Below are 25,163 nucleotides of genomic sequence, written 5' to 3'. Positions count from 1 at the left end.
GGGGGACAGGGGTAAACAGAGGGAGTTTCAGAAAGGGCCCCAAGGTAGTCCCCAAGGGAACCAAGGGAAGGGTTCCCAGCCTCCCCCTGTAAAGAAGCCAGAGGCCCCGACAGGTAAACCTGTTCACAGGGGCCCCATGACCTGCTATGCCTGTAAGCAGGTGGGACACCGTTATTATGATCCCCAGTGTCCCATGAAGGATTCGAATGCACCGCCGCGTGCACCCCCTCGTCAGGTAGCGAGTGTAGCCCTGGGAGGGGATGAGATGGGTGCCCCCGGTGGGTGGGGTCCCGCAGAAATGTCCCTGGTCTCTTTAGGAGACGTGGAAATGGTCCCTCCAACCCCTCTGCCTAGTAACACTAAGAAATATAGGCAGTGGGTGACCATTAATGGCCATAGGGTGGAAGCTCTCAGAGACACCGGAGCGAGTGTGACAGCTGTCAAGTGTCACTTGGTGTCCAGAGAGCAGGTGGTCCCTCATGCATTCTACCCCGTTGTAGCTGCTGACAACTCACAGAGTCAGTGTGAGGTAGCTCAAGTTCCCTTTGAGTGGGGGGGGGTCTCAGGTACTCTTCAGGTTGCTGTGAGGCCCGCCATGCCTGTTGATTGTCTCCTGGGCAATGATTTGGAGGACTCCACTTGGGCTAAGGTGGAGAGAAAATCGCATCTGGAAATGTTGGGTCTGCCTGAGTGGGTGTGTTCGACCACCCGGTCCATGTCAGTCAGTAAGGGTGTTGATGGGGCCCTGGAGCCTGAAAGTATGGCCCAGGTCCCAACCGTGAAGAGAAGGGGCAGGGGGCGCGGGAAACCGTCCCCCATCGTTCCCGCGGTCCAGGAGGGAGCAGACCCTGAGGGGGATGCCCTGGAACCGACAGGAGAACAAGTGGCCGAACTGGGAGACCTGCCCGAGCTGACCCATTGGCAGCAGGATGGTGGTCCCTCCAGGGAGGAATTTTGTGCTGAACAGAAAGTGTGCCCTTCTCTTGTGGGTATGAGGCAGCAGGCCTCAGCCCAAACGACAGGTGATCAGTCAGGATCACATTGGGTCTACTGGGAGAACGACCTCCTGTATAGCGAGCCTAAGGCTGCTGAACCTGGGTCAGCCCGTGTGCTGGTGGTACCCCAGCGCTTCAGAGCCTTCCTACTGGGGTTGGCTCATGACGTTCCGTTAGCTGGACATCTGGGGCAGGACAAGACCTATGACAGGCTTGTCACCCATTTTTATTGGCCCCAGATGAGAAGGGATTCAGATATCCATTGTAGGACCTGTCAAACTTGCCAGGCAAGTGGGAAAAGTGGGCGGAAGCAGAAGGCTCCCCTCCAACCTTTTCCCGTCGTCAGTACCCCCTTTGAGCGAGTGGGAATTGACATTGTGGGGCCACTGGACCCCAAGACAGCCATGGGCAACAGGTTCATCCTGGTCTTGGTGGACCATGCCACCCGGTACCCGGAAGCCATCCCTCTCCGAACAGTGACGGCCCCCGTGGTGGGACGGGCACTGATGGGTGTTTTCTCCCGCATGGGGTTCCCCAGAGAGGTGGTGTCAGACCGGGGCACCAACTTCATTTCGAATTATATGAAGTCTCTGTGGAAGGAGTGTGGGGTAACCTACAAGTTTACCACTCCTTACCACCCTCAAGGTAATGGGCTGGTTGAGAGATTCAACCGGACCCTAAAAGGCATGATCATGGGTCTTGAAGAACCAATGAGGCGTAAATGGGACGTCCTCTTGCCATGCCTGCTGTTTGCTTACCGTGAGGTGCCACAGAAGTCTCTAGGGTTCACCCCCTTTGAGCTTTTGTATGGTCACCCGGTAAGAGGACCTTTGAGTCTGGTCAAAGAAGGCTGGGAGCAATCTCCCAGGAAACCTCCCCAGGATGTATATAGTTACATGCTGGCCTTTAGGAACCAGACTCGGCGCTTCAGAGATCTTGCTCAGGCAAATCTGGAGGCCAGCCAGGAAGAGATGAAGCGGTGGTACGATCAGAATGCCACTCTGGTTGAGCTTCAACCTGGTCAGAAAGTTTGGGTCATGGCCCCTGTGGAACCTTGTGCGCTCAAGGACAGGTGGACTGGACCATTTGAGGTTGTGGAGAAAAAGAGCGATGTCACCTACTTGGTGGACTTGAAGTCTCCCAGGAACCCCTTAAGGGTCCTGCATGTCAACCGGTTAAAGCCCCACTTAGAAAGGTCCGAAGTGGGCATGCTCCTTGCCACAGATGCTGGGATGGAGGAGGAGAGTGAGCCTCTTCCTGACCTCCTGTGTGCAAAAGAAAAAGATGGGTCAGTGGATGGTGTTGTCCTCTCTGACACACTGACCCCTGAGCAGCAGCAAGATTGTCGCCATCTGTTGGTACAATTCCCTGATCTGTTCTCCTTAATCCCTGGTGTCACTCAGTGGTGTGTCCATGATGTGGACACTGGGGACAGCACTCCTGTGAGGCACAAGGCCTACAGGGTGACTGAAAAGGTCAGAGCATATATCAAGGAGGAGGTCTCCAAGATGTTTGCCTTAGGGGTGGTTGAGTCCTCTAGCAGTCCTTGGGCCAGCCCAGTGGTCTTGGTCCCAAAGGCTGCAGCGCCTGGTGCTTCACCAGAACTTCGGTTCTGTGTGGATTACCGAGGACTCAATTCGGTCACCAAGACTGACGCGCACCCCATCCCCAGAGCTGATGAGCTCATCGATCGGTTGGGGGCTGCCCGGTACCTTAGTACGTTTGATCTAACGTCTGGGTACTGGCAGATCGCCTTGACTGATGGGGCAAAAGAGAGGTCTGCATTCTCCACACCAGATGGGCACTACCAGTTCCGTGTGATGCCCTTTGGGATGAAGAATGCCCCTGCCACATTCCAGAGGTTGGTTAACCAGGTACTGGCCGGGCTGAAAGATTTCAGCGCCGCCTACCTGGACGATATAGCAGTGTTCAGCGCAAGCTGGGAGGAACACTTGCGCCACCTCCAGGAAGTGTTGTTGGCCCTGCGCAGAGCAGGCCTCACAATCAAGGCTAGTAAGTGCCAGATTGGGCAGGGTTCAGTGGTGTACTTGGAGCACCAAGTAGGGAGTGGCAAGGTGGCCCCCCTGCAACCCAAGATAGATACCATCCTGGCTTGGGAACCGCCCAAAACCCAGACTCAGGTGAGAGCCTTCTTGGGTCTCACGGGTTACTACAGGAGGTTTGTCAAGGGGTATGGCAACATTGTGCACCCCTTGACCTCGCTGACTTCCAGGAAGCAGCCGAGACTTGTGATCTGGACTGACGCCTGTCAGAACGCCTTTGACACCCTGAAAACCGCAATGTGTACAGCACCGGTCCTCCAGGCACCCGACTTTTCAAAAGAATTCATTGTCCAGACAGACGCTTCAGAGCATGGTGTGGGGGCTGTTCTAGCACAGATGAATGAGGAGGGCCGACACTTACCTGTAGCCTTCATCAGCCGGAGGTTACTTCCCAGGGAACAAAGGTGGAGTGCGATAGAGCGTGAGGCATTTGCTGTGGTCTGGGCGCTGAAGAAGCTAAGACCCTACCTGTTTGGGACTCACTTCCAGGTTCAGACAGACCACAGGCCCGTCAGATGGTTAATGCAGATGAGGGGTGAGAACCCAAAGCTGTTGAGGTGGTCCATTTCCCTACAGGGGATGGACTTTACGGTGGAACACCGCCCTGGTACAGATCACGCCAATGCTGATGGTCTGTCCAGATTTTTCCGCCTTAGTGATGAGGACTCCCTGGGTGAAGGGTAGTTCTCCCCACATTTCAGCTGGAGGGGACACGTGTTAGACCTGGCATCATTGGCATGAGTCTCTCCTCCATTTTTTTCTGTTTGCCTCCTCTGTTTACGATGTTTTTGCTGGATTATTGCTTTGGGCACTGTGCCACTGCTGATCAGTGCCACAGTGCAAGTGCTCCCTATGTTAAATTGTTACATTGATTGGTGTTACCATGATTGGCTTGGTTGACTTACTGTTCAGACCCTAGTCTAGTGCACTGCGTGTGCCAAGGGCGTGTAGGTTAACTGCTGCTGGTGGGCTTGCAGCACTGGTTGTGCCACCCACAGAAGCAGCGTGTAAAATGTGTCTCAGGCCTGCCACCGCAGCGCCTGCGTGCAGTCCCTGACTGCCATGTCGACTTGGCAAGGAAACCTACTTGCCAGTCTCTAAACCTTCACTTTGCCACATTTCAGACACCTCTATGGTAGGCCCTAGGGCAGGGTGCATTGTTGGTAAAAGGTAGGTCATGCCCTGATGTGTGTGGCATGACCTAATAGTGAATTACAGCCATTTTCGTTTTTCACTATTGAAGGGCTACCTGCCTCCAATAGGCCAGACTGGGCAGACTGATTATTAACTCCATTATAATCTATCTGACTCAGGGAGCATGGTAGCAAGTCGAGTTTAGTATCCCTGAACTCAGAATTTAATAACACACCCTTTAGGATGGATGGTTTTTAAATTCTATGTTTGAAAATAGCACTTTTAGAAAGTGGCTATTTTCTTGTCCAACTATCTACCGGTCTCTGCTGGTTTGGTGTGTGTGTCAGGGGCTGGGTGGCTCCAGAGGTCTGAATGAGTCAGTGTGGGGTGAATGGGGCGTTTACACATAGAGGGAGGGAAGAGTAGCCTGCCCTGCCTGACACAATACTGGCTCCACCTCCTGCTGGGCGACTGATAGTCCTGCCCCTGCCAGTGACAATACTGGCTCCGCCTCCTGCTGGGCGGCTGAGGACTCTGCCCTGCTCAGTGAATAGGCCAGGTGCCTCTGCCTGGCAACACCCACAACAAACCTGAGATGGTGGGAATCTCCCTGCTTGGACAAAGGGAACAAAGGGAAAAAGGGGTATAAGAGAAGGACCCCTGAACCAAGAACTCAGATCACTTCTGACAAGGAAACCTGTACCAAGGACAAGAAGCCTGCTGATCTAAGGACTTGCCTCCCCTTTCTGCCAGAGTGCTGTTTTGCTGTGGAGGAACCTGAAAGCTGCTTCTTTATTTTTGCCAAGGAACAAGGAGAGAGGAACTTGGTGTGTACTCTCTGAACACTTGCTAGGAAATCTCCAAGGACTGGAAGAGTGCCAGTCTCCTGTTGAAGTCACAGGGCCAAAGGACTTCACCATCTACTGAATTGCTGAATTGCTGGAAAGTGTTGTTTCCAGTACACAAGGGAAAATCTGCAGTCTCGACGCCAGCAGCAACGCCAGTGAGCAGTGGGTATCGGCCCCGGCTCCAAGTGACCCCGTCTCGACGCCGGTATCAACGCCAGTGAGGAGTGAGTATCGGCTCCACCTCCAAGCGACCCCGTCCCGACGCCGCTGCTGGTCGCATCGACTCGACGCCCTTCTCGACGCCGTGAGCGCTGCTCCGGCCCGACATCCCTCGACACCGCTGCGGATTGACCCGACTCCGAGGCACGATCGACGCCGACCTCGCCGCCGACATCTCGACGCCGTGGATCCTCATTTTCTTCGTTTCTCAAGGTACTGTACTTGTGGGGTCTGTTGCGACTCCAGGCTCGACGTAGCGCTCCTCGCGGTCAACGCCGAACCTTGGGAATCTTGTAGACACGACGTCGTGTGACTCCTGTGGGGGTTACATTGTTGCCAGAGAACTGTGCTCAGAAGAATACTTTGCTAAAGAACTATTTGCCAAGAAGAAACCTTATTTGAACTATTATTTTTCCTTCCAAAGAGTATTTATTAAGACTGTGGTATATTTTTGTCGTTATTTGGTCTTGTGCTAAGCCTTATATAAAAATACTATTTTTATAATAACTTCTGTGTCGTGTCCATCTGTAGTGTATTCACTTTATTACTGGATGTGGTCATAAATGCTTAACACACTGCCTCTGAGATAAGCCTGTCTGCTCTGCCAAGCTACCAAGGGGGTAGCAGGGGTTATCTGAGTGTGTAATCCCCTTGCCTTGACTAGAGTTGGTAGGTCCCTATTTGTCAGAAGTGTATACCTCTGCCAACTAGAGACCGCCGGTTCTAACAATCGCCATAGCGTGCTAACTTGAGAATGGCTACACAGAACCATATTGTATTTGGTGTCAAACATGTAGGAATCATACCCCCAGTCCAGCCATGAGCATGAGGACATGATTCCCGCCTGCTAGAGGGGCGATATGGGAAAAGCGGCAGAATTTAGACACCAATTTAAAAGTGCACACGTATCACAAAATGGGTGCTACTCGCCACCCACACGACTCTGGCTGCCTGTTGCTGGGCAAAACCCCAGCCTCTTTAGCTGGACAATAGGGATCCTGTTGCAAGGAGGTGCCAGCTCCTTCCCAGACAGGCTATGTGGATTGGAACTGGGTGGGTACACCATAGGATGCCTTTCAGAGTTGCACGTAGGCTGCTACAGCGCCTACATTCTGCATACACCGCCTGGAAACGGTTCAAGGGCATCCTGCCCCTAGCCCAGGCGGGAAACACACAAAGGGGAGAGGGTGTAGCCACCATTTCCCGCCTCAACACTCATTGGTGGGCTCTGATCTGGACCCTCCCCTAATCTCTTGGATAAAGGTGAATACTGTGTCCCCAGAGCCTCAGAGTAATCTAAGACTTCACAGACCTTACCTTCAACGAGCTGCTGCCCAACTGACTGAAGAAATCTCCCTTGGGGTAAAGGAGTTACCTCCCTGCTTGGCAGGCACCTGAAACACTGCAAGTGACGTGGTTGGAACTTCACTGCTCCTTCGGACATCAACAACTCCTCTCAATCTTGAGGTGGATTTCCTAGCATCCCAGAGGCCAGTGAGTGTGCCCAGCAAGTCTGAGCACCGTGGACCGCATGGGTGCCGAGATCCCCAATACCCCAGGACACCGGCCACCTCTTACGTAGCACACGACCCTGACCAGTGGAGAAATTGTGCTTTGGCCCAATATTGAGCCAACCTCTCAGCAGTAACTGTGCCAAAGATCAGTGCCCTAGCCCACTCCTGTGGCCCGTGGGCACCCTTTTACACACTCCAAATTGCTGCCTCCCGCGGTCCCTTGTCTCTCGACTTGTGGGCCTAGCGGAGGTCAATCTTTACTTTTAAGAGTTCCCCTGGTTGCTCCAGGCCTGCTCTATAGTCTCCTTGAAGGTGACCTCGCTCAGACCTCGTGGGTCTGCACCAGTAGCTGAATTGTTTATCTTGCATGGGTTGCGGTTGCCAAGGCTTAGTGGATCCAATCTGGACACTAACACTGCAGCGACCCTCATCTTTTTTGGGACAGTCGCCCTCTAGAAGCTGGCCTTCCTTGATGCCTCTCGAAGCCCGTGGCTGCAGATCCAAGCTACGCCTTTTCCACTTGAAGCACCCGACATTGAAGGGCTCTTTTCCTTGAGCTCCCTGGTCACTGTGCCGTGACCCAGACTCTGTCCCCTCTGCTTTCAGGTTCTTCTCTACAAAATCTACAACTTCATTCTTCACGACATCATCGACGCTTTTGGCTAGCAGCAGTTTTATACATTTTCCCTTTGAAAATCAGCCAGCGACCCGACATCGAAAACGAGCTATGCACCCGGCTTCCCTGGGGCAGGTAACAGTGGTACCTCGGTACTCTCGTGGTAGTGGGCTCCTCAAAAGCTTAACTCTAAGCTCCTAACTTTGAACTCCTGCTAGAAGTGTCTTTAATCTTTAAAAATCAAACCGCGACATTCTCCATAGGCTTTAATAGGGATCCCGATAGCAGCTATTACCACTGCACGCGCCTCCCGTGGGTCCCCTTCCTCATCACCTGGGGTGGATTCTTAAGGGGCCAGTGATCCTAAATGCCCTAGGCATTGTCTGTAGAATTGTCGTCGTTCTTATACCACTTTTTTAATATATGTTTTAGTCCCCCCCTGGGGCCCTGTGATTCCAGTGCTATTTATTGTATCTATAAATGCTTGTTTGAATTGTAACTTTACCTCTAGCCTCATAAAGAGACTTGTGGGATTCTGTTTAGAATAAATACATATATTTTACATATATACCTGTGTGGACTACTCTTTCATTTGGTCATTCAAGAGGTTATCTATGGTAAAACAATAAGCTTAACACTCCTTCAAGACTTAGCCTGAAGGCTGCTCTCCACAGCTACCACTAGGATAGCTTTCTTTAAAGGTTGTCTTTAACCTATCACCTTAAGAGTCGAATTGGACTGGTGCAAGGTGGCCACTATAACTAGTGACCAGCATATGCTAGGCCAACTTATCACATTGGTGTGCAGCGGTTGGATTCAAGCTTGTCATTGTTTTACCAGATAACAAATTGAATTTCTAAAGTGAAAGCCACTTGGTACTAAAGGTACATATAAATTCATGCTTAGAATATAATAAGTTCTACTGAATTTAGGAGTTGTGTGTAGAGGGTTTAGCACACCTTGACTACAACTCAAGAAAGGGTTCAGTAGGCCACACCTAGTGTAGGTAGATACACCAGTACCACCACACTAGAAATGTCTTTAAGTTCAGGTGCCCATAAGGCTCTGGAAGGACCCCATAGGGTCCCAGTCGACATATATGATAATCTCTCCTTTGCTGAGCTTAGGGAGATGTGCACCACTAGGCAACTTAAGACAAACAAAGGTGCCAATACTCAACGTCTCAGGGAAATCCTGCTCATAGCAGACTTTAAGCAGACTTTAGTGTCTGATGGGGTAGACAGGTTGGGTGGGCATCCCCCAGAAGAGGACACCCCAGGGTTGGACTCTGATGAAGACCAGGAAGAGGAAGATGAACTTGACCTGGATGAACAAGACCATTCACAACATTGAGATGATGGCCCAAGAGGCACTCTCTCCATCCCTAAAGGGAGAATGGTGGAACCAAACAGAAGGAACAGACCCCCCTCAGTGGGGTCCAACCATTCTGAGAGATCCAAAGGGACCTCTGCCTCTTCTCAGAGAAGAGAGTCCTCCAAAGAGAGGAAATGCAGACTGATCCAGTTTGAGCAGGCTAAACTACAGCTCAGGAGAGAACAGTTAGCATTGGACAGGGAATCCCTGGAGCTTCAGAAAGCTTCAAGAAAATGGGGTCTAGAGACCCCTGGTGGCTGTAATGCCCCTAGAGTTAGAGAGAAAGCACCTGGCAATAGGAACCTGCATAAGATTGTGTCCCCCTATCAGTCAGGTGATGATATCCATAAATGGATCACTGCACTTGAAAGGGCCTGTAAAGTTCAGAGGGTCCCAGTAGAGCAGTGGGCAGCAATCTTATGGCTCTCCTTTGCAGACCCAGGTAGAGACAAGCTCCTCTCTGTTAGAGAAGAGGATGCAGATGATTATTATATCTTGAGAGATGCTTTAATAGATGGGTTTGGCTTAACCACTGATCAGTATAGATTAAAGTTCAGAGACACCCAGAAAGCACAGCATCAAGATTGGGTAGACTTTGTAGATTGTGCTACCAAGGCACTGGAAGGTTGGTTAACTGGCAGTAAAGTAAATGATTACCAAGGATTGTATAATCTCATAATGAGGGAGCAGATCCTTAATAATTGTCAGAATCAGCTTTTACAGCAGCACTTGGTGGACTCAGATCTGACCTCTCCTCAAGAATTGGGAAAGAAGGCAGACAAATGGTTCAGAACCAGGATTAAGCAGAAGGTCCAGCCCTTGAGGGGTGCAACTAAAAAGGAAGATGCCAAGAACTCTGAGAAGGGTGGGGACAAGGGAAAAGACCAGCAGTCTTCAACAGGCCCCCCAAAAGCAGCATCTGATAATACCCAGTCCAACAAGGCTAAGCAGCCAAGGAAGCCATGGTGTAAAGTCTGTAAACAGAAAACCCATTGGACTTCAGATTGTAATAAGGCCAAAGACTCCACAAGTACCACACCTGCCCCTAAGGCACCTGTTCCCCCTAGTCCAGCTATAGGTGGTGGTACACAGAACAAGGGCATAGTAGGGTTGACCCTGGGATCTGGAGAGGATTCTGGCCTAGTCAGAACTCCTACTCAGGCTGTCTTAGTTTGTGATGGGGACTTGTCCCTATTTGTGTGTCCCAGTGGTCTGGGCAAATACAAGCAACAGCCTAAAATAAATGGAAGGGAGTCATTAGCTTACAGGGACACAGGAGCCAGTGTCACCATGGTGACTAAGGACCTTGTGGACCCTAGCCAGATCATACTTGGGGAAACTTACCAAGTGACCAACGCAAGCAACGTTAGTACTAACCATGCTCTAGCAGTTGTGAACTTCTCCTGGGGAGGGGTAACTGGCCTAAAGAAGGTTGTGGTGAGTGCAGACCTACCTGTTGAATGTTTGCTAGGGAATGATTTGGAGGCCTCAGCATGGGCTGAGGTGGAGCTAACTACCCATGCAGCAATGTTGGGTATACCAGCAGAAGTATCTGCCCTGACAAGGTCAAAAGCAAAGCTGACAGGAACTGAACAGGCCTTGGATCCTGGAAGAATGGACCAAGGACCTTCCAAGAGGAGGAGTAGCAGGGGTAAGGCAGAGCCTTCCCCCCAGGAACAGTCTGTAGAGACTCTTTTAGCAGAAGAGGATCTATCTCCTGAAGAAGGAACTGCCCCAGATGAACTGGAACCTGATCAGGTTGAGTTCTTGGGGGCAGGGGGACCTTCTAGGGCAGACTTGAGCCTGGAGCAGTAGAGCTGCCCCACTCTTGAACCCCTCAGACAGCAAGCTGCTGCTGAGGCTGCAGGGAATGCCAGTGGGACCCATAAGATATATTGGGATGATGGGCTCCTTTACTCTGAGGGTCGAGACCCCAAGCCTGGTGCAGCCAGGAGGTTGGTCATACCTCAGACGTTTAGGGGTTTCCTACTCACACTGGCCCATGATATTCCCTTAGCAGGACACCTAGGCCAAAACAAGAATTGGGACAGAATTGTCCCTCACTTTCATTGGCCACAAATGAGTGAGGACTGTAAGAGCTTTTGCAGCTCTTGCATTACCTGTCAAGCCAGTGGCAAGGCAGGCAAGTCCACAAAGGCCCCACTGATACCATTGCCTGTGGTGGGGGTGCCCTTTGAACAGGTGGGGATTGATATAGTTGGTCCCCTGGACCCACCAACAGAATCTGGGCACAGGTTCATTCTGGTGGTAGTGGATCATGCCACCAGATACCCAGAAGCTATTCCCCTTAGGACCATCACAGCACCTGTGGTGGCAAGGGCCCTCCTGGGAATCTTTTCCAGGGTGGGTTTTCCTAAGGAGGTATTGTCTGACGGAGGTACAAACTTTATGAGTAGCTACCTCAAGGCAATGTGGAAGGAGTGTGGTGTCAACTATAGGTTCACCACCCCTTACCATCCTCAATGCAATGGTCTTGTTGAGAGATTCAACAAGACCTTAAAGGGTATGATCAAAGGGCTCCCAGAAAAGCTTAGGCGAAAATGGGATGTTCTTCTGCCCTGCCTTCTCTTTGCATACAGGGAGCTGCCACAAAAGGGGGTTGGTTATAGCCCCTTCGAACTTTTGTTTGGCCATCCTGTTAGAGGGCCACTCTGTCTAGTGACGGGGGGATGGGAACAACCTCTCAAACCCCCTAAACAGGATATTGTGGACTATGTACTTGGTCTCCGCTCCCAGATGGCTGAGTACATGAAGAAGGCAACTAAAAACCTGGAGGCAAGTCAGGAATTACAGAAAGCCTGGCATGACCAAAAGGCTGTACTGGTGGTGTACCAGCCAGGACAGAAGGTATGGGTGCTGGAGCCAGTGGCCCCGGCAGTTCTCCAAGATAAATGGAGTGGGCACCATACCATTTTGGAAAAGAAGGGAGAGGTCACCTATGTGTGGACCTTGGCACTCCCAGAAGTCCCCACAGGGTACTTCATGTTAATAGACTGAAAGCATATGTGGATAGGGCTGACATGGGCTTGCTCATGGCAACAGATGAGGGACAGGAGGAAGAGAGTGACCCTCTCCCAGACCTGCTCTCTCACAACCCTGACGATGGGTCAGTTGATGGAGTAGCCTTGGCAGGCAGCCTCACTGACCAGCAGCAAGCAGACTGTAGACAAGTTCTTCAGTCTTACAGACATATGTTTTCTCTGACTCCAAGTCAGACCCCCTGGTGCACTCATGAAGTGGACACTGGGGACAGTCTGCCTGTCAAGAATAAAATCTAAGGGCAACCTGACCATGTCAGGGACTGCATAAAGACAGAAGTCCAAAAGATGTTGGAATTAGGAGTGATTGAGCCCTCAGAGAGCCCTTGGGCTAGCCCAGTAGTCCTTGTACCAAAACCTCACACCCAGGATGGTAAGAGAGAGATTAGGTTCTGTGTTGATTACAGGGGACTCAATGCAGTCACTAAGACTGATGCTCACCCAATTCCCAGAGCAGATGAGCTCATAGATAGATTGGCCTCAGCCAAGTATCTGAGCACATTTGATCTGAAAGCTGGCTACTGGCAGATAAGGTTAGCTGAGTCTGCAAAAGCCAAAACTGCATTTTCTACCCCTGGTGGGCTCTATCAATTTATTGTAATGCCCTTTGGTTTGAAAAATGCACCTGCCACTTTTCAAAGGTTGGTGAACCAAGTCCTCTCAGGCCTGGAAGACTTTAGTGCAGCATATCTAGATGATATTGCTGTCTTCAGCTCCACCTGGGAGGATCCCCTGATCCACCTGAGGAAAGTTTTGGAAGCCCTGCAAAAGGCAGGACTCACTATCAAGGCTACTAAGTGCCAGATAGAGCAGAGTCAGGTTGTGTACCTGGGTCACCTTGTATGTGGAGGCCAGCTTCAACCACTTCAGAGCAAAATCCAGACCATCATGGACTGGGTTGCTCCAACCATCCAGACTCAGGTCCGAGCTTTCTTGGGCCTGACTGGTTATTATAGAAGGTTTGTAAAGGGATATGGATCCATTGTGACCCCCTTGAATGACCTAACCTCTAAGAGGATGCCCAAAAAGGTTCAGTGGACTGTCAGCTGTCAGGAAGCTTTTGATGACCTAAAACAGGCTATGTGCTCTGCTCCAGTGCTCTAAAGCCCCAACTACTCCACAGAATTCATAGTTCAAACTGATGCTTCTGAGGTAGGGGTAGGTGCTGTATTATCACAACTGAATGAAGAGGGCCAGGATCAACCAGTAGCTTTTATTAGCAGAAGGTTGACCCCCAGAGAGAAACGTTGGTCAGCTATAGAGAGGGAGGCCTTTGCTGTGGTCTGGGCCTTGAAGAAGCTGAGGCCATACTTGTTTGGCACTCACTTCCTTGTTCAAACAGACCATAAGCCCCTCCTATGGCTAAAACAGATGAAGGGTGAAAACCCCAAACTACTCAGGTGGTCCATTTCCCTACAGGGGATGGACTTTACAGTGGAACATATAACCTGGGAACAACCATGCCAATGCAGATGGCTTCTTCAGATATTTCCACTTAGAACATGAAGACTCAACTGGTCAAGGTTAGTTTAATGTCCCTGTGTTTGGGGGGGGTTATGTAGGAGAGTGGCATCAACTGCATAGTTGCCCCCAACTTTTTGCTGATGTTTTGACTGTTTTATGACTCTAGCCAGGCTGTGGCCCTGCTATCCAGGACCCCAGCCTATCTGCTTCTTCTCTAAACTGATGTGAGTACCCTAGGTACAACCCAATTGGATACTGAGGATACCCTGTCAGCCCTTGTAGATGGTACCCTAGGTACCCAGGGCATGGGTCCCTCAGAGGCCTACCAGGGCTGCAGCACTTATTGTGCCACCCTGGGACAGCCATACCAAATGACACCACCAGACCACTACTGTAGTCTGGGTAAGGTGGTGCTTGCACCCCCTTACAGGGATACAGGTACCCTGTATCCCATCTATGTACAACACATGTATTCTCATTGGTCACCCCTCAAGCAGGCCATGCAAATCATACAAGGCAGGGTGCTGAGATATGTGTGAGGGGGGACCCCTACCTGAGTAGGGCCCCTCTGCAACCCTCGTAAAAATCATTGCTGGGTTGTTTGTAGTGTAGCCATACCATATACTCTTAACCGCATTATAAGTATATCGCGATAGCGTGCTAACTTGAGAATGGCTACACAGAACCATATCGTGTCAAACTTGTAGGAATCATACCCCCAGTCCAGTCATGGGCATGAGGGCATGATTCCCCCCCTGCTAGAGGGGCGATATGGGAAAAGCAGCAGAATTTAGACACCAATTTAAAAGTGCACACGTATCACAAAATGGATGCTACTCGCCACCCACACGACTCTGGCTGCCTGTTGCTGGGCAAAATCCCAGCCTCTGCAGCTGCACAATAGGGATCCTGTTGCAAGGAGGTGCCAGCACCTTCCCAGACAGGCTATGTGGATTGGAACTGGGTGGGTGCACCATAGGATGCCTTTCAGAGTTGCACGTAGGCTGCTACAGCGCCTACATTCTGCATACACCCCCTGGAACCGGTTCAAGGGCATCCTGCCCCTCGCCCAGGCGGGAAACACACAAAGGGGAGAGGGTGTAGCCAAACTTTCCTGCCTCAACTCTCATTGGTGAGCTCTGATCTGGACCCTCCCCTAATCTCTTGGATAAAGGTGAATACTGTGTCCACAGAGCCTCAGATTAATCTTGGACTTCACAGACCTGACCTTCGATGAGCTGCTGCCCAGCTGACTGAAGAAATCTCCCTTGGGGTAAAGGAGTTGCCCCCCTGCTTGGCAGGCACCTGAAACTCTGCAAGTGACCCGGTTGGAACTTTGCTGCTCCTTCAGACATCGACGACTCCTCTCAACCTTGAGGTGGGGTTCCTAGCATCCCAGAGGCCAGTGAGTGTGCCCAGCAAGTCTGAGCACCATGGACTGCGTGGGTGCCAAGATCCCCAATACCCCAGGACACCGGCCACCTCTTGCATAGCACACGACCCTGACTAGTGGGGAAGTTGTGCTTAGGCCCAATATTGAGCCAACCTCTCAGCAGCGAGTGTGCCAAAGATCAGCGCCCTATCCCACTCCTGTGGCCCGTGGGCACCCTTTGACGCACTCCAAATTGCTGCCTCCCGCGGTCCCTTGTCTCTCGACTTGTGGGCCCTAGCGGAGGTCAATCTTTACTTTTAAGAGTTGTTCTGGTTGCTCCAGGCCTGCTCTACAGTCTCCTTGAAGGAGACCTTGCTCAGACCTCGTGGGTCTGCACCAGTAGCTGATTTGTTCATCTTGCATGGGTTGCGGTTGCCAAGGCTTGGTGGATCCAATCTGGACACTAACACCACAGTGACCCTCATCCTTTGTGGGACAGTTGCCCTCCAGAAGCTGACCTTCCTTGAGGCCTCCCGGAGCCCATGGCTGCAGATCCAAGCTACACCTTTTCCACTTGAAGCACCCAACATTGAAGGGCTCTTTTCCTTGATCTCCCTGGTCACTGTGCCGTGACCCAGACTCTGTCCCCTCTGCTTTCAGGTTCTTCTCTACAAAATCTACAACTTCATTCTTCACGACATCATCGACGCTTTTGGCTAGCAGCAGTTTTGTACATTTTCCCATTGAAAATCAGCCCGCGACCCGACATCGAAAACGACCTATGCACCCGGCTTCCCTGGGGCAGGTAACAGTGGTACCTCGGTACTCTCGTGGTAGTGGGCTCCTCAAAAGCTTAACTCTAAGCTCCTAACTTTGAACTCCTGCTAGAAGTGTCTTTAATCTTTAAAAATCAAACCGCGACATTCTCCATAGGCTTTAATAGGGATCCCGATAGCAGCTATTACCACTGCACTCGCCTCCCGTGGGTCCCCTTCCTCATCACCTGGTGTGGATTCTTAAGGGGCCAGCGATCCTAAATGCCCTAGGCATTGTCTGTAGAATTGTCGTGGTTCTTATACCACTTTTTTAATCTATGGTTTGGTCCCCCCCGGGGCCCTGTGATTCCAGTGCTATTTATGGTATCTATAAATGCTTGTTTGAATTGTAACTTTACCTCTAGCCTCATAAAGAGACAGTGTGATTCTGTTTAGAATAAATACATATATTTTATATATACCTGTGTGGACTACTCTTTCATTTGGTCATTCAAGAGGTTATCTATGGTAAAACAATAAGCTTAACACTCCTTCAAGACTTAGCCTGAAGGCTGCTCTCCACAGCTACCACTAGGATAGCTTTCTTTAAAGGTTGTCTTTAACCTATCACCTTAGGAGTCGAATTGGACTGGTGCAAGGTGGCCACTATAACTAGTGACCAGCATATGCTAGGCCAACTTCTCACAGTTCTCCATTGTCAAATATGTTTTAAATCCAGAAGCCTTTAATAATGTCATCATTACTTCATTAGATCTGTGTGAAACCCTTTTTTCTTCAAAAATATGAAACAGATTTTAATTCGCCCTTCCATCAATTCACTAGAATTTATTGACTACCATTCCATCTTGACCTTGGGTTTGTCACTGCCTCATTTCTCCAGCTTTCTGCACAAATCACAATAACATCCCTTGAAGCTATCAAATCGGGCTTGCCACTTGACCGATGGCCACTTCATTTATGTTTGGTAGCTGTGGACATGGTATATCCAGGACTATCACTAAATTATATAATTTCTCTTTAACTTCATCTTCCTCTTAAGTGCCATCCAGTTACTGCCACCAAATAAGTCCTCAACATATCCCAACCCTTTTAAGTAATTATAGGCCAATTTCTCTACTTCCCCTCCCTTCTAAGACTTTAGAGAAAGAAGTAAACAGGTTGCTGCCATTATATTTTGAATTCAATATTCTAATGGATATCACACAATCAGAGTTCAGCCCTTCATTCAGCACAGAAACGGTATTGCTGACTGTAATGAATTATATTAGGGCCATTCTTAACTAACAGAGCTCTGCTGGTGCTTTTTGTCCTTTCTGCAGCCTTCAACACTGTCTTTCTCTCATACTATCCTCAGTAGGCATCTTTTTGAAAGTGGAATTTTATGGATCACGTTAAAATGGCTGGCATCTTTTCTATTTCACAGAACACAATCTATCTTGAATGTACCTTTTTGCTCCATTACAAATCTGCCTAAATTCCCTCAAGGTTCATCGCTTAGCCCAATAGTTTTCAGCATTTACATCACATCCTTTGCAGCACTAATTTAGACATTTGATTCAAGATCATACCATGTGGTGAAGAAATACAAACAGTAGGATCCATTTCCAGCAACATACCTGATACAGTGGAGTATTTTTCTGCTTGCATATCAGCAGTGGACATCTGGATGGGGAACAGTTGTTTAAAACCTTTCTGTAGCAAGACCAAAATTCAATCTCTCAATCCATTAGAACGTCTTTCGGGTGGTCCTCCAAGTTAGGGTCAAACAAAAATCGCAGCGGGTGGGAGGTATATTCTTGTGATGGGAACATTAAATGGGGAACCATTGATGCTGGGTTGCTTTTATGTCCCCCCGGGTCAAGCTTTTGTAGACTGGGTTCTGCACCTCTGGGGAGAACTGCAAGATGGCCTATCAGTGATGGGGGTGACTGGAATGACACCATGGCGCCAGAAGACAGATGGCGCACTAAGGGACTCAGCTATAGTACAGGGGATTCAAAGCTGCGGTCTCTGGTGTCCTCCCTGGGGTGGATGGATGCATGGAGAGGCTATCACCCAGCAGAATCCGGATATACCTTCTTCTCGGCGGTCCATGGGTCCTTCTCCTGATTAGATTACTTATTTCACCCAGGCCCCCAGATACATAGGGCCTCTGCGGTATTAATCCTACCATGGGTGCTGTCAGACCACTTCCGATTGACACTTCGGCTGCATGTCAGGCCCCAGAGATTTCCTTTCCGGTGGTGGATGTCACCTTGGCAACTGCAAAATCCATCTAATAAATCCACACTCCATCAAGCGATTACAGACTACCTGGCGTTTAACGTATAGACACCTCCCCCTCCAGCATAATTTTGTGGAAAGTTTTGAAGCCCACGTTGCCAGGAGTAGACATCAGTTTCTGTGCCGGGAAGCGCCTCCAACACGCCGCACAGGTAGTGGAACTGGAAACCGGGCTCTTGGGGCCGATATTAGAGATGCTTGCGGGGCACGGGCTAGACACAATGGGCCCGATTCACAGAACTAATTTAAGACAAAATCCTAAATTTACTACCATTTCGTATTCACAGAAGGCACTTACTAATTTTGGTATTCACAGAAGACACTTACTCACTTCGGTATTCACAGAAGTTAGGAGTCCTAAAGTTAGAATACCGAAAGTCTTAAAATTAGGATTTTTCTCAGTTTAGGAGTCCTAAAGTTAGGACTCCTAACTTTACTACTACTAAACTGAGAAAAATCCTAATTTTAAGGCTTTCGGTATTCACAGAAGGCATTTAGAAGTCCTAAAGTTAGGAGTTCTAACTATACTACTACTAAACTGAGAAAAATCCTTGTTTTAAGTCTTTCGGTATTCATAGAAGGCATTTAGGAGTCCTAAAGTTAGGAGTCTTAAGTTTACTACTACTAAATTGAGAAAAATCCTAATTTTAAGACTTTCGGTATTCACAGAAGGCATTTAGGAGTCCTAAAGTTAGGAGTACTAACTATACTACTACTAAACTGCGAAAAATCCTAATTTTAAGACTTTCGGTATTCACAGAAGGCATTTAGGAGTCCTAAAGTTAGGACTCCTAACTTCTGTGAATACCGAAATGAGTAAGTGCCTTCTGTGAATACCAAAATGAGTAAGTGCCTTCTGTGAATACCAAAATGGTAGTAAGTTTAGGATTTTGTCTTAAGTTAGTTCTGTGAATCGGGCCCAATCTGATTCTCTCCCAACAACAACTGCATCAACTACTTACAAACGAGTCTCGGGCGGCGTGGCATGCAATTCAGTGTGGAATTTATCAGTGGGATGACAAGCCGAGTAGGATGCTTCATCGCTAATGTTTACCAGTACAACTTTTTCCCCTGCACACATCAGCACGAAAACTTGCATGGGAATAATTTGCCAATTTTGCTTATGGTGTGCAACCGTTCATGCACATTCAACAGACAGCTTCAAATTTATGAGCCAACCAAAATGCATTTTGTGTATGTAAAATCTGGCTGAACCTTAAGTACATAGGGGCATATTTACAAGCCCCTTGCGCCTCGTTTGCATCACTTTTAACATGGGAAAAGTGGCGCAACATTGGCGCAAGGGGCTTGTAAATCTGCCCCATAGTTGTTATCCAGACTCTCTAATGTATATGCCTGCCCTGCCTGTCCATTAAGGCAAGTGGAAAGGACAGAGCTTGTCTGGTGATGTATGTAAAACATGGGAATTCAGAATTACACATTCTTAGTGTGCATTTTGAACACATTGTCATGCCAGAGTTTCACATTTTTGACACTGGAAAAACTCAAGTATGCATGTGGTTGTGAGTAAACCAGAATGCTAAGAGTAGCTAAGTTATATAATATATCCTTCTTTGACCCCAAATGACACCACAGGATTGACATCTGTCACACTCTTTGTCCCTCAAGAGCCTCCCATTTGCAGCAGACGTGTTAATGGAAGGCCAGGAAGTGAACACTACAGAACCTAAACAAGACTGTTGCAGTTCCGAGCACTTTGTGTTTTTACTGCTGCCTACATGACATCTGATAACAGGACAGCAAAGGTAGTGATTGGGTTAGGAAAAGGTAGGATACTGATTGCAGCTGCTACCTCTGGCGACCCCTATCGGATCTGTAAAATGACTTTGTACATGTATAAATCATCTGAAAAAGGTTCAGTGAAACCAGCCTTAACTTAGAATATCTAGTTTATTCTGTCTGATGGTCAATTTGATAAACCCAGAGACGGGTTCACAGCATTCACCAGTAGCTCAGAACTATGAGTAGCTTTGACAATTGACCAGCTGTAACTGTATTATCTTACTCTGAGCTGACATTGAGTAATCTACGGTACATCATTTTGGAATGTTTTGGAAACAACAGTAGTAGATGTCTTGTAAATGACTTCTGCCGAATCAAAGAGTAGTGGAGTAGGTCTTTAAATTCTCACCATGCATACAACTGGGGATACAATCACTGCTTTGATACAGTGGCATGAAGGTTTCAGATCAAAAGCAGGTGTTCAGACCAAAAGCAGGGCTAACAACACTTTTGTTTCTGTTACTAGCTGTACTTGTCAACTACTATCTACATCCAATCAGCTTTAGCCCACTTTCTTTCAACAACCTCTCTGGTTGACCAACAAGATAGTGGATAAACATTGCCATGAGACAATTGAGGGTTTTGGTGTAGCACTGTATTACCTTCCCTACTTATGCACTCTCACGCACTGCTTATTTATTTCTCTCTTAAAATGCATTTATAGAAATAACTTAAATAGAATAATTACGAAATATGCGTAACCATAAAGTTCTTAGGAATGTACTGTACTTTTCCTGTATTGTAGAGACTGGCGCTGAAGATGTTGACATCCTTCCAAACGGGCTTGCATTCATGAGTGCTGTAAGTACAGTCTTGATGTTCCCCTGCATGATATTTTATGAAGACAGAAGTATGATAATGTTTGAGATGAATGTACTTATATGCAAAAATGATTTCAACAATACATTTTGTATCCAACATAAAGGTCAAGAAAATTACAAATGCACACACTGGAAATGGGGGTATTAGTTGTGTGGCCTCTACAAGCAATAAGCCCACTTACACTGTATAATCCCCTTTGACCCCCTAAAGGATCATACAAACATATAAGGAAGTCTGTTAGTTTGGTCAAAGGTTCAAGATCAGTCAAAGGTTCAAGATCAACAAACCGTGTTAAAAGCACCATCGTTTTGTGCATAGATGAAATAATTAATAAGGCCCATGTGTAAATGCACATATTAATGTAAACAACCTACATCCCCTATGATCCATAATTACTGCTGACAATATTATGTCAATGAAGCAGTTTAAAATGATTGTGTTTGTGTGTTTTATATACTTTCAAGCCATATAAAATGCATTCATTAAAACAGCCCCTAGAAGGCATCACTGTCGGATTGCATAAAATACTGCCATAGATGTAGCCCCTAGAGAATGCTTCATTACATGTATCATCCTTATACACTTTCAAGCCACATTAAATACAACCATATTTCAAACCCCTAGAGGACACAGTACTCCCAGCTGTAGAGCAAAAGCTCCAGCCCTATGAATGTAGGAATGTTTTAATAATTGAGTGAAAATCTCAAAGGCTCATGGTTTTCTTGGCCCTGCAAACATTGGATTCGTTTTTAAGAAGCTGCTAGAAGGGAACCTGCTGCCCTCCTGGAGCTCCCACAAAAGGAGTCAAGTTTGTTGGTGGTGCCTCTGTCTTCCAGGGTCCATCACAAGAGGAGAAAAGTGCATTAAAATTCACCTGCAGGGAATTATAGGGTGTTCTGGCCAGGAGCAGTGAATATCTAATGTGCGGCTCTCTGGCCTACCCTGGGGGTAGTATCCCGGTGGGCAGGGGAGCTCTAGGGGCTCTTTCATCAGTAAAAAGGTCAAAGGTTGCAGACCTTAAAATGGCCATAATTCGAAGACCAATTGGGTGGATTTGGACAATCTGTGGCTCATTTCCCTCCTGGTGGAGAGCTCAAGCAGTGGAACCACCTCCAAATAGGATGCGATGAGGGGCAGGACCCTTGATGGCGGTTTGACTACAGGGCTACCCCGAAGAAAGTTGGTTCTCCTCTAGGAGTTGATACCCCTTCCAAAACGGGATGGAGTGATTACGTGAGACTATTTTGTCTATAGAAACCAATAAGGAGCGCTAGCTGCCCTTATAACAAGTAGTATAGGGAAATTCTCTGTATTACCCATACCAGGGGGCTCAGTACCCCACCCTGAAGAAAGTCCAGCACCCTTTATGGGGCTTATTTGGACTGAAACATGTTGGCTATAGGGTCTTAGGACCATAATATCCCTACTGACCCATAATTTGTATTTTATATTCACCCCCAATGGATCCAAGAATAAAAGGGAAACTGGGATCTGTTGTCGGGCTTTTAATATTTATCCCCTGGCCAAAAACATCTTCCTAGGAGCTCCCTGAAAGACGGTTGAGCCCACCCCGACTTCTAGGTGTCGGGGTGTCCCTATGATGAAGCATGACACCACTAGGGTGTTTGAGGGAATATAAAACAAAAGGAGTTGCCTCCTTCCCCACTCAATAGTGGTGTCCTATAGTGACTTCACATAGGGTTCTCTACACTATCAGAACTCTAGGATTGTTCAAATAGATCCAACCACTCCTTAGCGAGCTGGTGGTGGGGAGTACTTTGTGGTAAAAAAATGGTGATAGAGGTTTTAAGTATCTCTTAGTATCTTTTAGTGTTTCCTGGATATTGTCTCTTACCCCTCCCTCTGCGAATGCTCACCTACCCCCTCCTCCCTTCTCAGTACAATGTATCACAAAACCCTGTCCATAACTGTACAGAGTTACCATTATTGGATGTTGGGTGACTTTCACTCATGATGTATAACTTTAATTTACTTAATTAAATAAATTGCAACACAAAAAATGAATTCCATTACATTCTGCTTAGATAGCACTAATTGTTGACAATCAAGGTGTCACTCTTCACTCCAAAAAGAGTTTTTGTTTACCTTATTGGACCAATGAATGGAATGCTCACAGTCTTGATAGGAAAATGTGTCTCTTGAGAAGTATAGACCCATATTTATCAATAGAGGGCAGGAATGTGCCACTTTGAACATTATATGGTGCATTCGTGTTCTCAGCCTGCGCTGGTTCACAAACTGATACCTAACGCCAATGCAGACAACTTTGCCCTGTGGTGCAAGGGTGCCAGCATTGTAGGCAAGATAGTTTTTGTGCAGGATGGTGCTCCTTCCTGCACATGTTCAGAAGCATTTTCCTCTTTCTAAGTGTGCGCATATTTAGAAAGAGGAACCAACAAGGAGAAATAAAGATACTTCTCATTGTTGCACCTCTGGTGGGGAGGCAGGCAAGTCTGATGCATTCCCAGGTCTACCAGTGTTGGCAAATCTGTGAATGTGTCTGAATGCATGGGTGGATGTGTGGGAACACCCACGCTTTACCTGTGGCAAGCCTTCCTGCCACAGAGTTACGCAAGGCAGCAATTTGCACTACTTTATGTTACTCTACATATATCAAGCCATACAGGGTCACGCAAGGTGGCCATGTGCGACTAGGTAAATCTCATTTAGGGTTTGCATTGCCCTTGAGTCTCTTTGCCTGGTGCAAAGGTGACGCAAAACCTTGATAAAGATGGGCCATAGTTTCTCTAATCTTCAATCAAAGAAACTCCCAGCATGGGAGGTTTCATGGACTAAACTTGTTATTGATTTGTGACATTCCTTTTGGGATAAGCCTTGTTTATATAACAAAGTCAATGGTTACTGTTAGAAATGTAGGTTCTGATTGGCAGAGGTATGCACGCTGTCCTAGCTAGAACCACAATCCTAGTAAGGATAAGTCAGATACGCGCCCAAAATTAACCAGTGCTCACCCTCTGGCAGCTTGGCACAGAGCAGTCAGGCTTAACCTAAGAGGCAGTGTGTAAGGTATTTGTGCAACACTTCAAACAGTAAAACAGCTGAAACACCACACAAAAAGATACCACACCTTGCTCGAAACATAAAGCTTAATTTGATGAACAAAGCAAGACCACAGCAACAAAAATCCAATAAGTAGAACTTGAGATATGAGTTTTTAAAGATTTAACTGAAGTGTAGAGCTTAAAAGCATAACGCCAACAGAGGCTATCTGGCTGTGCTAGACCAGGTCTTTACTTTCCTTTACTTTAAATAGACTTTATTAGGATTACACAATAATCCATAAAAGCATGCAAACCAATCAAACATTACTTCCATAAAATACAATAAACAAAAACAAATAGAATTGATCAATTTCCCACAAAAACACAGTCTGTACAATAAAATCCTAAAAACCATATAAATATCAATCTTAAAAACATTCTAAAGAACAAACACCAATATCCCGGGCACTCCTCCAATTCAATATTATGGTAACTTTTATTGTGCTAAACTAATAGTGCCCTAAAAGAAACCCATCACTATGGTACACAAAGTGAATCCACCAATATTTTCCCTAACTTTATCACCAATTACCGATTAAAACCAGGCAGGGCATCTCAACCTTCAAAGGGGCAAGCGTTTTTTTTTCTTGAATCACACTGCACCTGACAAAAAACAGGCCACACTAAAATAAACTACCAGAGACTGCAGCATCTGTAAAGAAATCAGAGCAGGTTTGACCTGGAAAAAACGTTTACCTATGAGTAATGGTAGAATATAATACTGCCTTAGAGTACTATTGTGATCACAGAGGAATATACACCCTCACAGTAAATGTTTTCAGTTCCCTTTCTTCTCTTTCAAGTTTAGCTCTTGCCATAAAATAGTTTTTAATCCAGGCATCGGGTATCAGAGGGCTTTACATGAGCACCAGTTTTGTTACAGATGAACACATTCATTTTTTTTTGTTAGGCACCGGGAGATTAAGTGATTTTCCCAGAATCACAGGATGTTGAGCGTCGATGCCGAGACTCCATCCTGGTTCCCCAGGTCCGAGGTCAGCAGCTCTAGCTGCAAGGCTACATCCCCTCCCCTAAGTTGGAAGATGGAAGTCGTTGATGTCCCAGAGACTTCAGAACAGGAGTCAAGCAGACAAGCCCTTTAAGTCACTCTGGTTCTGGATTGGAGAGATACAGGTCCAGTCCTTTTCGCTCCTAGGCAAGCAGGCAGCAGGCATCAGGTCAGCAGAGCAGGAGCCCAGAAGAGTAGCAGTCCAGCAGAGGGGCAGTTCTTGTAGCACCACAGCAATCCTACTTCCTGGTAGATTATCCACAGGTCCAGAAGTGTACTGAGTTGGTGGTGTAAGAGATCCAGTACTTATACCCAGTTGTGCCTTTGAAGTGGGGAAGCTTCAAAAGAGAGGGTTTTGATGTGTACTTGCACTTCCTGCGCTGGCTCCAGACTCACTACAGGTGGGTATCCAGCTCTTTGTGTGGGGACAGGACACATCCTATTCAGGTGTAAGTGTCAGCCCCTCCATCCCATCCTGCCCAGGATGGCCCATCATGATGTAGATGGCCGATCAGTCACACCTAAGCTCCCTGTGTGTGTGGCTGTCTAGAGGGAATGCACAAAGCCCTAGCAATCACCCACCCCAGATGTGTGTTCAGAGACAGGCAGAAGGCACCAACTGGCTAAAGTAAGAAAATGCAAACTCAATTCACATGATCACCGTGTATTTATTAATTGAGAAACATTTGTGTTTAATGGTGATATGTTTTCTTTTTTTGTATGGCATTT

General features: G+C 47.7%; 1 protein-coding gene across 1 annotated transcript in view; it reads left to right on the top strand.

Annotated features, from left to right (window-relative positions):
• The window catches only part of LOC146789239 (serum paraoxonase/arylesterase 2-like), a 375,480-nt gene that overhangs the window by 164,316 nt on the left and 186,001 nt on the right, over window positions 1-25,163 (top strand). Inside the window, exon 3 of the mRNA XM_085630859.1 lies at window positions 20,266-20,321. Coding sequence (XP_085486985.1) covers window positions 20,266-20,321 — 56 coding nt within the window. The remainder of the gene's footprint in view (window positions 1-20,265; window positions 20,322-25,163) is intronic.

Source organism: Triturus cristatus, chromosome 10, assembly GCF_964204655.1.
Source record: "Triturus cristatus chromosome 10, aTriCri1.1, whole genome shotgun sequence".
NCBI lineage: Eukaryota > Metazoa > Chordata > Amphibia > Caudata > Salamandridae > Triturus > Triturus cristatus.
Note: the sequence above shows the minus strand (reverse complement) of the source record. Positions and strands in the feature narration are given on the sequence as shown.